The sequence below is a fragment of the Palaemon carinicauda genome, chromosome 27 (genome assembly GCF_036898095.1).
Source record: "Palaemon carinicauda isolate YSFRI2023 chromosome 27, ASM3689809v2, whole genome shotgun sequence".
NCBI classification, from domain to species: Eukaryota; Metazoa; Arthropoda; class Malacostraca; order Decapoda; family Palaemonidae; genus Palaemon; species Palaemon carinicauda.
Window position 1 is genome coordinate 33927208 of NC_090751.1, and position 18227 is coordinate 33945434.

At 43.4% G+C, this 18227-nt stretch overlaps 1 protein-coding gene across 1 annotated transcript in view; it reads left to right on the plus strand.

Annotated features, from left to right (window-relative positions):
* Positions 1 to 7054: 7054 nt before the first annotated feature.
* Positions 7055 to 18227, plus strand: part of T48 (FU domain-containing protein T48) — a 145577-nt gene continuing 134404 nt past the window's right edge. The window contains exon 1 of the mRNA XM_068351001.1: positions 7055 to 7267. Coding sequence (XP_068207102.1) covers positions 7138 to 7267 — 130 coding nt within the window. The 5' untranslated portion in view covers positions 7055 to 7137. The remainder of the gene's footprint in view (positions 7268 to 18227) is intronic.

Here is an 18227-nt window from a genome sequence, read left to right on the forward strand (position 1 = left end):
TGAGAAAGAGATGCCGCAAGCCTCTCCTTCGTGTCTTGTTCCCGGCGAAGGAGGTGATCGTTGAGCTTAGGGAGGTCTTCATTAAACTGACGTCCGGCGACGTCAGGATCGAGCCTTCCCACGACGAAAGTATGCTGAACATCTTTCCAGTGTCGAGCGTCAGGGGGGGTCACGATGGAGAAGGGTCTGCACTCCTCCAGTGCAGGGCAGGGTTTCCCTTCTTCCGCCGCCTTAAGGCATGCAGCTAAGGCCTTTTCCAAGAATGGAAGAACCGCAGTATCAGGTGCAACGTAAGTAGGGTGCTTCTTGCTCAATGCCGGAAGCTTAGAGCAGGTAAAGCCTCTACTCTTAAATGCGGAGGCTAGCATAGCCTGGGCCTTTGCGAGATCGAACACTATCTCTTCCTTAGGTTCGGTCTCTTCCTTCGAGGCAGGTTCGGAACGAAGCCGGACGTAACAGTCCGGGTAGGCCTCAAAGCTTGGGAAGAACTCCACATCTTCCAAAGGGACCGTGCCGATCTTATCGCTGACAAAGATCCTGCCGGTCGCAATAACCATATGCTCTGCATACCTCCACGGGTTGGCATGAGAGCAAGCGGGGAGATCCTTGACCGAAATCTTCTTCGGCTCTCTGGATCCTATCATCGACCTGATGGACTCCTGGTTCTCCTTCAGCCTGTCGTCCATGACGGCTCTAATCAGCCGGATCAGTTCTTGAGTAGAAGAAGAAGGATCCGGAGTCGAGGAGGTAGACGGAATAGACATTTCCGTCGGTGTAGGAGTAGGAGGGGGGATGGACGAGGGAGCAGCTTCTAGCTCCGACTCGGTGTACTCCACCTTGTCTTCGTCCTCTTCGGCTCCTTGAGCCATAAGCGTTTTCTCCGTGTCTTCCGAGACGTCTGAAATCTGTTCGTCATCCTCGGAATCCAAACGACACTCGTGCATGGACTGAGCCATGACCACATCAGGTTCCACCGTAATTTGGACAGTGGGGATCACATCTTTGTGTACCACTGAGTCAGGGGAGGCCTTAGGGAACAATAGTGACCTCAGTTCTTCGGTGGCCAGGTACGGTCCGGTAGCATTTTTCTGAAAGCCACGCACCCACTTGCGCAGCTTTTCACGAGAAATGTCTCTAACCTCCGCTGAAGGAGGGTTATGGAAGGCCTCAACTAGGTGAGCCTGGCAGACCGTACAATCCAGTGGATTCCAAAACTTCAAATCCCCTTTCTTGTCTGCACAAGGGGCGTGAGTCCTGCAAGCCGTATGCCCGTAAAACTGCGGGCGTTTCACAGCGCAGAAGGCGAAATCACACTTCATCTGCTCCTCCTGTGGAAGAAAGAGAAAATGAGTATGGGGGAGTCATAAGAATGGCTCTTAAACTAAGTTAATATTAATCATTAATTTTAACTTAAGGAAGGTGTGATGCATAGAGAATGAAAATAGTAAAGGAGAACATGCTCCATGCATCTCGCCCGGCTGGTTACCATAAGCTTGGTCCCTGGATAATCCGAGTGACCGAGGGCACTGGATATAGTTTCCTAGAATTCCAAGTATTTTGGAGTTCCATGGAAAAAACCAAGGACAAGATTGGGACCGAGTTCATTCGGTTCCCAGTTAAGGGCCAGAAGGCCTCATTTAAAAGGTAACTGCTTCTGGCAACCAGCCGTGCTAAGATGCACATAGCATGCTGGAATTAGAAGAATGCAAAGAGACAGCATGATCACTAATAGAGCAGTACTAGGTACTGATCTTAATAGCAGAAGCAGCTTATCTGTTTGCGATATAGGGCTATCATAGTCTTATGATAGCTACAGTAAGGGGGTGCAAGTATTCTTGACGCCTCCGGGGCATCCGGCAAGCCGCCGGCATGCCGGAGCTCGCTCCAGCATAGATTCTGGCATTAGGACAGACAATGTTCAAAGTCAGTCAAATACCAGGATGGCGGCCGCCGGCACAACGGCGGCACGCCGACAGGGAGCGGCGGCTCCGACAGTCGGAGGATGCCAGGTTGGTGACTGGGATAAGGATGGTAAAGGCTGTATCGGGTTGTCGGCAGTATATGCCGGCACTCCGGCGGTCGACCGGCAAGCGGACGACTAGATAGGAGTAGGAGAGCCACCGGTAGTAGCCGGCGGCAGCCGGCAGTCCCTCGGTACACGGGGGGCTGGCGGCAAGGTTAGGGAGAGTCACCAAGTGGGAGGCAGGTATTGCCGACAGTAGAGGCGGCAAGAGACCGGCACCCGGATAGGGAGAGAGACAGGGGGGAGGGGGGAAGGGATGTAGGAAGTACCATCAGGATTCCAGACATCCCTCCCCCTCCCTGAGGGGGTGTACCCATGATAAAGGCAGGCTCTAACATCCATGAGCAGGGGTCACTAGGGACCGGGAGCAAGGTAGCCCAAGGGAGGGCTAGGGAACACCCAAGGGGGGGGGAGACTCCCATATGCAGAACTATACCAGTAACTAACCTTATAGGACACTATGAAGGTATATGTACCAGAGCGGACTGCACAAGGAAGCTCGGGTAGCCCTACTATTCCACCCTAAGGAGGAGTTGTAGGACAGGGGACAGATGGGTATAAACTAACCTAAGCATAGGCTAGGCTATACAAGAGATAGGTGGGGAGGGAGAAGAGAGAAGTCTTCCCAGGAAGGGTTTCTGTACCAGAGCGGCCACTAAGGAAAGGGAGGACACTCCCTAACCTAAGATCAGGCAGATCAGCTAAAACGGTGCAAGAGTACAGTTTCAGCATGGAACAGAGAAACCTTCCTAACCTAACCTAGAACAGGGCTAAGAGTCCTGAACTAGGAAAGGAAGAAGACATATCGCTATCGCAGGAAAGTCATAGACTATCCTAGCCATAGAGGTAGGCTAGCCTAACCTCACTCTCGGACGCAGCCCTAAAGGGGGTTCATTCCTTTAGGGAGGACAGAGAGGCGATATATACTCTATTAGACAATTAATCCCTTTACTCAGAAAAGGAATCAAGGCTAAATAGAGGGAATGCCAAGGCAGGGGATGAAGGAAGCATATAGGGGTCCTAACATTAGGTTAGGCTAGAAAGAGTCACTGACTAGCCTATCCCCTATATGGTCCCTGAAGGCGAAAACATTTGCATCACTGTCAAAAGTATTGTAAAATAATGCCACTATCTTCATAACTTAGTCTAGGATCACTAATAAATCATGCATGAACACTTGTATGTAGGCTCCTGGCCTGGGGGCTATAGTAGCCGACTGGTATGAGGTCAATCGATGACCGGTAAAAAGCGTCTAAACACGATATAAAAGTTCCTAGCTATGAAGACTAAATAAACTAATGTATTCGATTAGTATATAATGCCGGAAACGTTGTTGTGGCTAACTAAATAAGACATGCATAACAACAACGACGCCATAAAATGGCGGGTCCGGTAGAGGCACAGCTCTGCCACAAAACAGCAATTATCTCGAAAAGTAATATTTACTTTACGGCCAGAGCTTAATTGAACAATACTGGAACCTTGTACTCAACTTTCCAGAAGAAGGCGAGGCTGAAGGTAACGACATAGCGAAGATGCAAAACGATAAAGTTAACACAGGGAAAATCCGTCTAAGTAGGGCAGCTACTAAACAAAGGATGAAGACGGGCGTGACGTCATTAGAGCAATGGCGTCCGTTTGTTTACGTCTCGAGTATCAGTAGTAGCCACGAGTGAGATTAGCTGTGGAACGGCTCCCAACTATTCTCAGTCCTTACACACCGAAGCATTAACTCTGTTCGGGGTGAAGATAGCTATGTGGCGCGTTCAGACATGCGCGTCCCCTGTTGTATTACGATGTCTTAAAGGGAAACCTTTGAGATACTCGCTCCAGAAGTTAGAATTCTGTGATAACCTGTGGTTAAATTCTCTGGGAATATCTTAGTAGTCTTATACCCAAGGAAGCTACCAAAAAGGAACCTTCCATCAGGACGCCATGGCTTGAGCCCAAATATATATATATATATATATATATATATATATATATATATATATATATATATATATATATATATATATATATATATATATATATATATATATATATCAGAGGCCTGGTAAGGCACTCCGCCCCGAAAAAAATCCCAATCTCTTCTTTCCTAGGGGTCTTGCCGTATGTGATTGTAAAAAAATAAAAATGTCGATAAATGCTGACACAATGAAGTGGTAAAATGACTGGGATTAGTAAGACGATGGATGACAGCAAGCTGTGAATCTGAACTATTCACCACCACTGATTTATGAGTCCATTCAATGATGAAAAATTGGTGCATAATGCAGACATGCCAGGAATTGGGTGGAAAGGAAAGTCTGGAAATAGTTGGAGAGAAATTGTTAGACCTATTCGAAAGGAATGGCCTTATCGCCCAAGAAAGGCAAAAGCTGCTAGTAAAATAGACATCGTGCCTGAAATGGGACTAGGCGCACTACTGAAACAACCTGTGGTATTTTACTGCACATCTGGTTCATCCACTGTTATATTTTGTTTTTGTTTTGGGTAACTCCCCGATCTGGGAAAACAGCATAACGTTGAATTCTAGGCATCTTGCATGAGCACACACACACACACACACACACACACACACACACACACACACACACACACATATATATATATATATATATATATATATATATATATATATATATATATATATATATATATATATATATATAGTCCTAGGCCTATACATACATTCTTACTATAGATTTTCATAACCAGTTTATTTCTGCTTTGCTCTTCCTATGAAAATGAATAGATAAGAGAGGGGAAAAATAGACCTATATACAATTTTGTGTCTCAAACTATTTTCTAGCGTAGCTATGAACTTGAAATGGGAGTTTAAAGAAGAAAAAAATATTAGTGATTTGCAATCCACCTTTGAATAAATTCGTATTGTACAGTAAACCGAAAAAGTAGTCTGCTGAACATCAGAGGATCCCACGAGCAACCCATTCTTGTAACTAGAGCTAGCATCTGTTAGTTAAGGTGAAAAAAGGTTATATATATATATATATATATATATATATATATATATATATATATATATATATATATATATATATATATATATATATATATATATATATCAAATAAGCCATATATATTTTTGATATATTAATGTCTGGATTCTCTTAACAACCTCGGGATCACAGACCCAGGCGAAATATCAAAAATATATATGGCTTATTTGAATATGAAAAACACGTAAAAATGTGCAAAAATTTATCATATATATATATATATAGAGAGAGAGAGAGAGAGAGAGAGAGAGAGAGAGAGAGAGAGAGAGAGAGAGAGAGAGAGAGAGAGAGCAGAAGCCTGAGGATGCAAACACATTCAGCGCATAAGAATATTTGAAAAGAGTAGAAATACACAAGCAGAAAAAAGCGATAAGGGGAAAGAGCAGCGTAGGGTAGGGCACAGACGAAAGTAGGAAGTCTTTCAACTGAATTGGCCATTGTCAGAGAAAATAGACCGGGCTCAGCCGGTCGTGCCATGCGTAGAACAGACAACAGATGAAAATCCATTCGCAAGAAAGTCTATAATCGGATAAAACAAGAAGTATGGCCATGCAGTGTGGTAGATTGGTTGGTTGATTTGCACATTTTTGGCGCTACTTCGGGAAGATTGCTATGGGTATGACTAAAAGCCTTGATTCACAACGCAAAGAGACTGAGGTGGTTATACATCAATGCCAGTCCCGTAAGAAAATTGTGAAAAGGGACTTCATACATTAACGATGAAAGCACGCAGTCCATATATAGAAATACTGAAATCCACATTAAAGAGAATTTCACGAACAAATCGACATGGAAATCATTATTTCAAGGGAAGATATATATATATATATATATATATATATATATATATATATATATATATATATATATATATATATATATATATATATATATATATATATATATATATAAAACAAATGTAGCCGTGTCTAGTCCACTGCAGGAGAAAGGCCTCAGACATGTCCTTACTTATTTATGTCTGGGGTTTGGCCAGTCTTCATGACCACGAAGATTTACGTCTGATCGTCCACTGCAATCCAACCTAGTATGGGTGGCCCTGACTAGTACACTTTTGCTGATCATGGCGTACACAAACACTTTCACCACATTAGAGTACCCCACCCCCTCAGAGAGTATATATATATATATATATATATATATATATATATATATATATATATATATATATATATATGTGTGTGTGTGTGTGTGTGTGTGTGTGTGTGTGTGTGTGTGTGTGTTTAAAAAGAAATAAACTAAATAAGATCATAATCTTGGCGAAGATTTGAGACAAATACTTTTTTTTTTTTTTCATTTTAAAGCCTATGCGAATGTTCCATTTGATGTAATTTTATTCAATCTAGCAGTAATCACCAGCAGAGGGATTCCCGGTATGCACTTTTTAATCTATATACATAAACACACACACACACACACACACGCATATATATATATATATATATATATATATATATATATATATATATATATATATATATATATATATATATATATATGTGTGTGTGTGTGTGTGTGTGTGTGTGTGTGTGTGTGTGTAGTTTAAAACATCCAAATATAAGTATATATATACATTATATACATATATATGTATATATATACCCACACACACACACACACACACACACACACACATATATATATATATATATATATATATATATATATATATATATATATATATATATATATTCTATCAGATTTTCCATACATTGATAATTTCTCCATCATAAACTTTAATGCTAATCTTGTTTTGATAACAAATAACAAGGTTATTCAGCTAATTGACAACCCAATTCATCACTAGTGTTTAAACCTTTATATCCGATAGACTGACGTGTGGTAAATCAAAATAAAATTCAGTTACTAATAATAGTACTAATAGAACGAGAGTGGAAGCCGATTCCAGGTTGGTAGTCTCGAGATGAGAATAGTGCTGAGCCAGGTCTCTCTCTGGAGTCAGGGTCTCATGGACTCTGGAAAAAGACTCTCGAGTCTCAGTGTTGCGTTGGCAGTGATTCAAGTCGGTTGTGTGGTCGTTGCTCGTGTGTGTGTTTCTATGAGGCTCTCGGCATGGCCCGGGAAACTCTTGTGTCAAAGCCTCCATGGCTCAGAGGGAACTTAGTGATGGTGGGACTCTTGTTACTGTGTGGCCATAGTGTGACCTACGCAAACAACACAAATAATGGCACTCTACAGAAATGTAAGTTTGATCAATCTATGGTGTTGGTTACTTTGGTTAATTTTTATCATTTTATTTGCGTAGAGGATGCATTTAGTATACGTGAGGAGTGAATATGTGTACGCAGTCCTGGAGATATGTCTTTACATAGATAATGCTTAGACAGGTTAATTAAATATAGGCCAATTATATATATATATATATATATATATATATATATATATATATATATATATATATATATATATATATATATATATATATATATATATATATATATATATATGAGTGTGTGTGTTCGTGTGTGAATAGGCCTAGGACTAGAAGAGGCTCTTTAGCTATGGTAAGCAGCTCTTCTAGGAGAAGGACACTCCAAAATCAAACCATTGTTCTCTAGTCTTGGGTAGTGCCATAGCCTCTGTACCATGGTCTTCCACTGTCTTGGGTTAGAGTTCTCTTGCTTGAGGGTACACTCGGGCACACTGTTCTATCTAGTTTCTCTTCCTCTTGTTTTGTTAAAGTTTTTATAGTTTATATAGGAAATATTTATTTCATTGTTTTTGCTGTTCTTAGAATATTTTATTTTTCCTTGTTTTCTTTCCTCACTGGGCCATTTTCCCTGTTGGAGCCCCTGGGCTTATAGCATCCTGCTTCTCCAACTAGGGTTGTAGCTTAGCATTTAATAATAATAATAATAATAATAATAATATATAGTTAGTTCTAGGCCTAAACACACACACACACACACACACACACACACACACACACACACACATATATATATATATATATATATATATATATATATATATATATATATATATATATATATATATATATATATATATATATAGCTCCCGTATCAAGGAGTTAACCAATAGCAAAACAAAACAATACAACCGTGGGCGAATCAACTGTGCAGTAAAATATCTTGATTTGTTTAAGCATTGTGTCTAGTCCAATTTCGGGCACGATGCCTATTTTGTTAGCAACTTTTGCCTTTCGAATAGGTCTAACGATTTCTGTCCAGATATTTCTAGAATTTTTTCCATCTAATTCCTGGCATTTCTGTCTTATGCACCCATTTTCACCTGAATAACCCCTCAGAACTCAGTGTGGGTATATAATTCAGATTCACAGCTTGCTTTCATCCATCGTTTTACTAACCCCAGTCATTTTACCACTTCATTGTGTCTGCATTTATCGCCATTTAAAATTTTCTCATAATCACATACTAACAGACAAAGAAAAAAAATATCAGCAGCTTCAGTTTTGTTATACACGTCCAATATCAACACTTTCATTCCTTCGCTCATGAATGACAGAGTAACAAGGGACAGTAGCAATGCCCTAGCCAGCCGGACAATGCCCTCTATACCTGTCTTACCATATATACATACGATCAGCGCCCTAGACCCCTCTTCACTGAAGATAGGACTATGGAGGGGCAGACAATTGTTGCTAATGACTCAGCAGGTAGACCTATAGGCTCCCCCAAACCGTACATCCTTAGCTCATAAGGCTGGTGAGATTGCAGACACTACAAGAAACTATCGACCTTGAACAGAATCAAACTGCAGTTCGGCATATCATCAATAGGCTACTACAACTTCACTTTATTGAAGGTGTTGGCTAAAAATATAAGTTAACACATTCCCACCTTGGCTTTCGCGGACAATTCCAGCCCAATGTCAATCTTTTATATATGCCCCATTAATGTTGCGCCATCTATTGCGTGACTATCCTCTAACTTCATCTGACCACTATCCATAATCCATTATATTTATTCCCAGACACTTCCATGAATGAATCAATCACTGCCATTATTTTTAGCTTACATTCCTGTTTTCCATTTACCCTCATTATCTTAGTCTTGCTCTTATATATTCTGAACTTTCTCTATTTGCATACTTTCTAACTTTTACCAGCTTTTACTGTATCGTTTACTGTCCCCCACAAGTCCATCATCATTTGTGAACACTAATCATTTCACAACCCATTTTGTTATCCCACAATTTAAAACCTACATTCATTAACTTTTTTTTTTCTTACTTCTGGGATCATTCATAAGGAAGTTTAACAGATTATGACACAATACGCTCGTCCCAAGTCCACTTCCATACCAATCAAGTCGCTGTCTTACCTTCGTACTTTAACACGTCTTGCTTTCATCACACACACACACACACCTTATAACTGCTAGAGAGTTACGGGGTCCTTTGACTGGCCAGACAGTAATACATTGTATCCTTCTCTCTGGTTACAATTCGTTTTCCCCTTGCCTACATATACACACCGAATAGTCTGGCCTGTTTTATACATATACTCTTACACCTGAGAGCACTGAGATTACCAAACATTTCTTCTCCCAAGGGGTTACTGCACTGTAATTGTTCAGTGGCCGCTTTCCTCTTGGTAGGGGTAGAAGGGACTCTTTAGCAGCTCTTCTAGGAGAGGGACACTCCAAAATCAAACCAATGTTCTCTAGGTTTGGGTAGTGCCATAGCCTCTGTACCATGGTCTTCCACTGTCTTGGATTAGAGTTTTCTTGCTTGAGGGTATACTCGGGCACTCTATTCTGTCTTATTTCTCTTCCTCTTGTTTTGTTAAAGTTTTTATAGTTTATATAAGAAATATTTATTTTAATGTTACTGTTCGTAAAGTATATTATTTTTCCTCGTTTCCTTTCCTCAGGGGGCTATTTTCCCTGTTGGAGCCCCTGGGCTTATAGCATTCTGCTGTTCCAACTAGGGTCGTAGCTTAGCAATTAGTAATATATATATATATACTGTATATATATATATATATATATGTATATATATATATATATATATATATGTATATATATATATATATATATATTATATCATCAGCCGTAACTAGTCCACTGTAGGACAAAGCCCCAGGCATGTCCTTCCACTCCCATCTGTTTATGGTCTCTTTAAGCCAGTCTATGCCCGTAAAATTTCGTAGCTCGTCAATCAATTGTCTTCTCTTCCTTCTCCTGCTTCCTTTTCAATATCTAGGGACCCATTCTGGTATTCTTAATGTCCACCTAATATCTGTAATTCTCATTATATGTCCTGCCCATATCTTTATCTATTTCTTACGTGTTAGAATAACCTCTACTTTTAGTTTGCTCTCGTATCCATGTTGCTCTTTTTCTCTTTTAATCGTATGCCCATCATTATTCCTTTTATTATAACTTTGAGTTGTAACTAGCTTATGTTCTAAGGCTTTAATATATATATATATATATATGTATGTGTGTGGATATATATATATATATATATATGTGTGTGTGTGTGTGTGTGTGTGTTAGTTGAAATCAAGATTACCAATACAATTATTTGCATTTGTTCTTGTATTGTTGCATACATATTTTTCTATTTGAAGTCGGTGGAATATATGTAATGTAAGCAGGAAAACAGAATATTTGCCAACTTTTCTGGAATTTTATCTCAGCACTGTTTCGAAACATGGAATCTTGAACGCTTTAGAACTTTAAATTGGAAGAAGATAGTTGATGTCTATTACCACTGTAATTGCTATATAGTTAATAGCTATTTTATCTTCGATCGAGTGTGTGGGATTTTTCTCCGAATCGTTACCGCTTCGCTGATTTTAAAATTACATCACTATTATACTCAAGCTGTCCGGTGTAACAGTTCCCATCCGTAATTGGTTACCGTGTATTAAATGATCAAAGATACTTACGTGGACGAATATGTGTACATGCATATATATATATATATCTATATATATATATATATATATCTATATATATATATATATATATATCTATATATATATATATATATATATATTTATATATATATATATATCTATATATATATATATATATATATGTGTGTGTGTGTGTGTGTGTGTTTCCTGTATGCGTGTAGGTCTACATTTAATACTCCTGAGTCCTAGAAGATTTAATAAGTTTAGATTATCAATTCACTGCCCATTTTTATTTTATTTATGACTAGGCCTATGGCCACAGGCCTGTTTAATCCGGGTTTTAACCACGGCAGTCATCTAACTATCAGGTCCACGTGTTACCTCCCCGTCTACTGAGACAATAGGTTTTTTTTTTTTTTTTTTTTTTTTTCAACTGAGCAGAACTGTCCGCCAGAACTTTTCCAGTTTTGTAGAACCTGGAACTTGTACTTTATGGGAAATAGTGTTATCGACTACATCCTTTGGCTCTAGAGGCGATTTATTTATTTATTTATTTTGAGAGTAGGTTATGTGGAAATAACATTTTATTTTGCACAGAAAGGTAACTATCAAATGGATCTTTTTAATCATGTATATATTATCAGAAATACATAGGGTCTTCTTACATCACTTGTGAATGCAAAATAGCTTATATATATATATATATATATATGTATATGCTGTATATATATACAGTATATATATATATATATATACTGTATATATATATATATATATATATACTGTATATATATATATATATATATGTATATATATATATATATATGTATTTTTGGGCTCAAGCCATGGCGTCCTGATGGAAGGTTCCTGTTTGGTAGCTTCCTTGGGTATAAGACTACTAAGATATTCCCAGAGAATTTAACCACAGGTTATCACAGAATTCTAACTTCTGGAGCGAGTATCTCAAAGGTTTCCCTTTAAGACATCGTAATACAACAGGGGACACGCATGTCTGGTCGTGCCACATAGCTATCTCCACCCCGAACAGAGTTAACGCTTCGGTGTGTAAGGGCTGAGAATAGCTGGGAGCCGTTCCACAGCTAATCTCACTCGTGGCTACTACTGATACTCGAGACGTAAACAAACGGACGCCATTGCTCTAATGACGTCACGCGCGTCTTCATCCTTTGTTTAGTAGCTGCCCTACTGAGACGGATTTTCCCTTGTGTGAACTTTATCGTTTTGCATCTTCGCTATGTCGTTACCTTCAGCCTCGCCTTCTTCTGGAAAGTTGAGTACAAGGTTCCAGTATTGTTTAATTAAGCTCTGGCCGTAAAGTAAATATTATTTTGCGAAATAATTGATGTTTTGTGGCAGAGCTGTGCCTCTACCGGACCCGCCATTTTATGGCGTCGTTGTTGTTTTGCATGTCTTATTTAGTTAGCCACAACAACGCTTCCGGCCTTATATACTAATCGAATACATTAGTTTATTTAGTCTTCATAGCTAGGAACTTTTATATCGTGTTTAGACGCTTTTTATCGGTCATCGATTGACCTCATACCAGTCGGCTACTATAGCCCCCAGGCCAGGAGCCTATATACAAGTGTTCATGCATGATTTATCAGTGATCCTAGACTAAGTTATGAAGATAGTGGCATTATTATTTTACAATACTTTTGACTAGTGATGCAAATGTTTTCGCCTTCAGGGACCATATAGGGGATAGGCTAGTCAGTGATTCTTACTAGCCTAACCTAACCTTAGGACCCCTATATGCTTCCTTCATCCCCTGCCTTGGCATTCCCTCTAATTAGCCTTGATCCCTTTTCTGAGTAAAGGGATTTATTGTCTAATAGAGTATTATATCGCCTCTCAGTCCTCCCTAAAGGAATGAACCCCCTTTAGGATTGCGTCTGAGAGTGAGGTTAGGCTAGCCTACCTCTATGGCTAGGATAGTCTACGACTTTCCTGCGATAGCGATACGTCTTCTTCCTTGCCTAGTTCAGGACTTTTAGCCTTGATCTAGGTCGGGTTAGGAAGGTTTCTCTGTTCCATGCTGAAACTGTACTCTTGCACCGTTTTAGCCGATCAGCCTAATCTTAGGTTAGGGAGTGTCCTCCCTTCCCTTTGTGGCCGCTCTGGTACAGAAACCCTTCCTGGGAAGACCCCTCTCTTCTCCCTCCCCACCTATCTCTTGTATAGCCTAGCCTATGCTTAGGTTAGTTTATACTCATCTGTCCCCTGTCCTACAACTCCTCCTTAGGGTGGAAGAGTAGGGCTACCCGAGCTTCCTTGTGCAGTCCGCTCTGGTACATATACCTTCATAGTGTCCTATAAGGTTAGTTCCTAGTGTAGCTCTGCATAAGGGAGTCTCCCCCCCCCCCTCTTGGGTGTTCCCTAGTCCTCCCTTGGGCTACCTGCTCCCGGTCCCTAGGACCCCTGCTTATGGATGATAGAGCCTGTCTCTATCATGGGTACACCCCCTCAGGGAGGGGGAGGGATGTCTGGAACCCTGAAGGTACTTCCTGCATCCTTCCCCCCCTCCCCCTGTCTCTCTATCTATCCGGGTGCCGGTCTCTTGCCGCCTCTTCTGCCGGCAATACCTGCCTCTTGGTGACTTCCCTACCCTTGCCGCCAGCCCCCCGTGTACCGAGGGACTGCCGGCTGCCGCCGGCTACTACCGGCGGCTCTCCTACTCCTATCTAATCGTCCGCTTGCCGGTCGATCTCCGGAGTGCCGGCATATACTGCCGGCAACCCGATACTACCTGTACCATCCTTACCCCAGTCACCAATCCGGCATCCTCCGGCTGCCGGAGCCGCCGCTCCCTGCCGGCGTGCCGCCGTTGTGCCGGCGGCCGCCATCCTGGTATCTAACTGACTTTGCAAATTGTCTGTTCTAGTGCCAGAATCTATGCTGGAGCGAGCTCCGGCGTGCCGGCGGCTTGCCGGATGCCCCGGAGGCGTCAAGAATACTTGCACCCCCTCTCTGTAGCTATCATAAGACTAAGATAGCCCTACCTGGCAAATAGATAAGCTGCTTTGCTTCTAAGATCAGTACCGAGTACTGCTCTATTAGTGATCATGCTGTCTCTTTGCATTCTTCTATTTCCAGCATGCTATGTGCATCTTAGCACGGCTGGTTGCCAGAAGCAGTTTCCCTTAATGAGACCTTCTGGCTCTTATCTGGGAACCGAATGAATTCGATCCCAACCTTGTCCTTGGCTTTCCATGGAGTTCCAATATAATGGGAATCCTAGGAAACTATATCCAATGATCTCGGTCATTTGGATTATCCCAGGACCAAGCCTATGGTAACCAGCCGGGCGAGATGCATGGAGCGTGTTCTCCTTTACTGTTTCACTCTCTATGCATCACACCTTCTGTAAGTTAAAATTAATGATTAATATTAACTTAATTTAAGAGCCATTCCTATGACTCCCCCATACTCATTTTCTCTTTCTTCCACAGGAGGAGCAGATGAAGTGCGATTTCGCATACTGTGCTGTGAAACGCTCCCAGTTTTACGGACATACGGCGTGCAGGACTCACGCCCCTTGCTCAGACAAGAAAGGGGATTGGAAGTTCTGGAATCCACTGGAATGTACGGTCTGCCAGGCCTACCTAGTTGAGGCCTTCCATAACCCTCCCTCAGCGGAGGTTAGAGACATTGCTCGTGAGAAACTGCGCAAGTGGGTGCGTGGTTTTCAGAGAAATGCCACTGGACCGTACCTGGCCACCGAAGAACTGAGGTCCCTGTTGTTCCCTAAGGCCTCCCCTGACTCAGTGGTTCCAAAGGAAGCAATCCCCACTGTCCAAATTACGGTGGAACCTGATGTGGTCATGGCTCAGTCCATGCACGAGTGTCGCCTAGATTCCGAGGAGGATGAACAGATCTCTGACGTCTCGGAAGACACGGAGAAGACGCTTATGGCTCAAGGAGCCGAAGAGGACGAAGACAAGGTGGAATACACCGAGTCGGAGATTGGAGCTACTCCCTCGTCCATCCCTCCGCCTACTCCTACACCGACGGATGTGTCCATCCCGTCTACCTCCTCGACCCCGGATCCTTCCTCTTCTACCCAAGAACTGATCCGACTGATTAGAGCTGTCATGGACGACAGACTGAAGGAGAACCAGGAGTCCATCAGGTCTATGATTGGATCCAGAGAACCGAAGAAGATCTCGGTCAAGGATCTCCCAGCTTGCTCTCATGCCAACCCGTGGAGGTATGCAGAGCATATGGTTATTGCGACCGGCAGGATCTTTGTTAAGTGACAAAATCGGCACGGTCCCGTTGGAAGATGTGGAATTCTTCCCAAGCTTCGAGGCCTACCCGGACTGTTACGTCCGGCTTCGTTCCGAACCTGCCTCGAAGGAGGAGACCGAACCTAAGGAAGAGATAGTGTTCGATCTCGCAAAGGCCCAGGCTATGCTAGCCTCCGCATTTAAGAGCAGGGGCTTTACCTGCTCTAAGCTTCCTGCCTTGAGCAAGAAGCATCCTACTTATGTCGCACCCGACACTGCGATTCTTCCATTTTTGGAAAAGGCCTTGGCTGCATGCCTTAAAGCGGCGGAAGAAGGAAAACCCTGCCCTGCACTGGAGGAGTGCAGACCCTTCTCCATCGTGACACCCCCTGACACTAGACAATGGAAAGATGTCCAACATACTTTCGTTGTGGGTAGGCTCGATCCTGACGTCGCCGGACGTCAGTTTAATGAAGACCTCCCTAAGCTCAATGATCACCTCCTTCGCCGGGAACAAGACACGAAGGAGAGGCTTGCAGCGTCTCTTTCTCATCAAGTCCAACTTGAAGTTATGGCCTGTGACACAGCAGTACCCGATCACTACATGGTACTGGCCAAATCCCACTTACTCACGGTAATGAAGGACTTGTACCATTTCATAAAGGCTCGTAGAGCCTGTCGTGAATTCGTGTTTGTCGGTGCCACCGTGAAACACGAACCCCGGAGGCTGATTTCCTCCAACATCTGGGGAAAGCACCTGTTTCCTTCTGACCTTGTCAAGGAAATAACGGACAGAGCCGCCACGGAGAATAGGAACCTTCTCCACAAGTGGGGCATGTCCAGGAAAAGGAAAACCTCTCAGGACGATGGACCTCAGCCTAAGAGGAAACCTCAGAAGCCGAAACCCCAGCAACGTCAACAAAGACGTCAGTTTCCGGGACCCGCTACCTCCCAAGTGGTTGCCCAACCACAACAGACCTTTCAATTGGTCCCCCAACCGGTGTTGTCACAGTCACCGGTCTTCACCCCTGCCTTTGAGCAGCCATCCACTACCTTTCATGCCAGAGGTAGAGGCTCGTCCAGGGGTGCAAGCAGAGACGCCTCTCGTCGTCCCTCCAGAGGTAGAGGAGGAAAGGGAGCTAGCGGCCGAGGCAACAAGTCCTCGGGACACCAGAAGCAATGAAGTGCTTCCGGTGGGAGGAAGACTCCGCCAATTCCAGGATCGTTGGACCTTCGATCCTTGGGCACACAGCATCATCAAGAACGGTCTAGGCTGGAGTTGGGTGCAACCACCCCCAATCTTCCAGCGGTTCTTCCAACAATCGACCCCCATTCTGGAAGAATATGTTCTAGACCTCTTGAACAAGAAGGTGATAAGGAAGGTAAAGTCCACCAGGTTCCAAGGGAGACTGTTTTGCGTTCCCAAGAAGGACTCAGACAAGCTCAGAGTCATTCTGGACTTATCCCCCCTCAACAAGTTCATAGAGAACAACAAATTCAAGATGCTGACGCTTCAACAAATAAGGACCCTTCTGCCTCAAGGTTCCTACACGGTCTCTATAGACCTGGCGGATGCCTATTGGCACATTCCAATGAACCATCACGCTTCCTCCTACCTAGGATTTCGACTCCAAAGGAAAAGCTACGCCTTCCGGGCCATGCCATTCGGCCTCAATGTGGCCCCTCGGATCTTCACAAAGCTGGCGGATGCCATAGTACAACAGCTCCGCCTAAGAAACGTCCAGGTGATGGCCTACCTCGACGACTGGCTAGTCTGGGCTCCATCGCCCGAAGAGTGTACAAAGTCTTGCGACGAAGTTACCCAGTACCTAGAACACCTGGGATTCAAGATCAACGAGAAGAAATCTCGCCTCTCTCCGGCTCAGAAGTTTCAGTGGCTGGGAATCCACTGGAATCTTCAGTCACACCGCCTTTCCATCCCCCAGAAGAAAAGGAAGGAAATAGCAGGGTCTGTCAAGCGACTACTGAAATCCAAACGCATTTCAAGACGACAGCAGGAACGAGTTCTAGGCTCTCTACAATTCGCCTCAGTGACAAACCCAGTGCTTCGTGCACAGCTAAAGGATGCCGCGGGAGTCTGGAGACGATCGGCATCCATCGCTCGAAGAGACCTCAAGAGACGGCTTCCAAACAGACTTCGACGCCTCCTAAAGCCGTGGTCGGAAGCAATGGCCCTGAAAAGGTCCATTCCTCTCCAACACCCTCCTCCTTCACTCAACATCCACACGGATGCCTCACTGGAGGGCTGGGGAGGTCACTCCCACCTGAAACAAGCTCAAGGGACCTGGTCTCCACTATTCAAGACGTTCCACATAAACATCTTGGAGGCCATGGCGGTCCTTCTTACTCTGAAGAAGCTATCCCCGCCGCCCTCGATCCACATCCGTCTAACCCTAGACAACTCGGTGGTAGTTCGTTGTCTCAATCGCCAAGGCTCAAGATCGCCCCAGATAAATCAGGTGCTTCTCCCAATCTTCCGTCTGGCGGAGAAGAAGAAGTGGCACCTGTCTGCAGTTCACCTACAAGGATTCCGCAACGTGACAGCGGATGCTCTATCTCGGACAAACCCGATAGAGTCGGAATGGTCTCTAGACGCAAGATCATTCTCCTTCATCTCTCATCAAGTCCCAGAACTTCAGATAGATCTCTTTGCAACGAGCGACAACAATCAACTTCCTCTGTACGTAGCCCCGTACGAGGACCCCAAAGCAGAAGCGGTGGACGCCATGTCACTGGACTGGAACAGATGGTCGAAGATATACCTGTTCCCTCCCACCAACCTTCTGTTGAAAGTCCTCTCCAAACTGAGAACCTTCAAAGGGACAGCGGCCCTAGTGGCTCCCAAGTGGCCCCGGAGCAACTGGTACCCCCTGGTCCTGGAGCTGCAGCCCAAGCTGATCCCTCTCCCGGGCCCAGTTCTCTCTCAACAAGTACAGAAGTCGACTGTCTTCGCTTCATCATCGAAAATCAAGGACCTTCATCTCATGATTTTCTCTCCCTTGCCGCAAAGAAGAGGTTTGGGA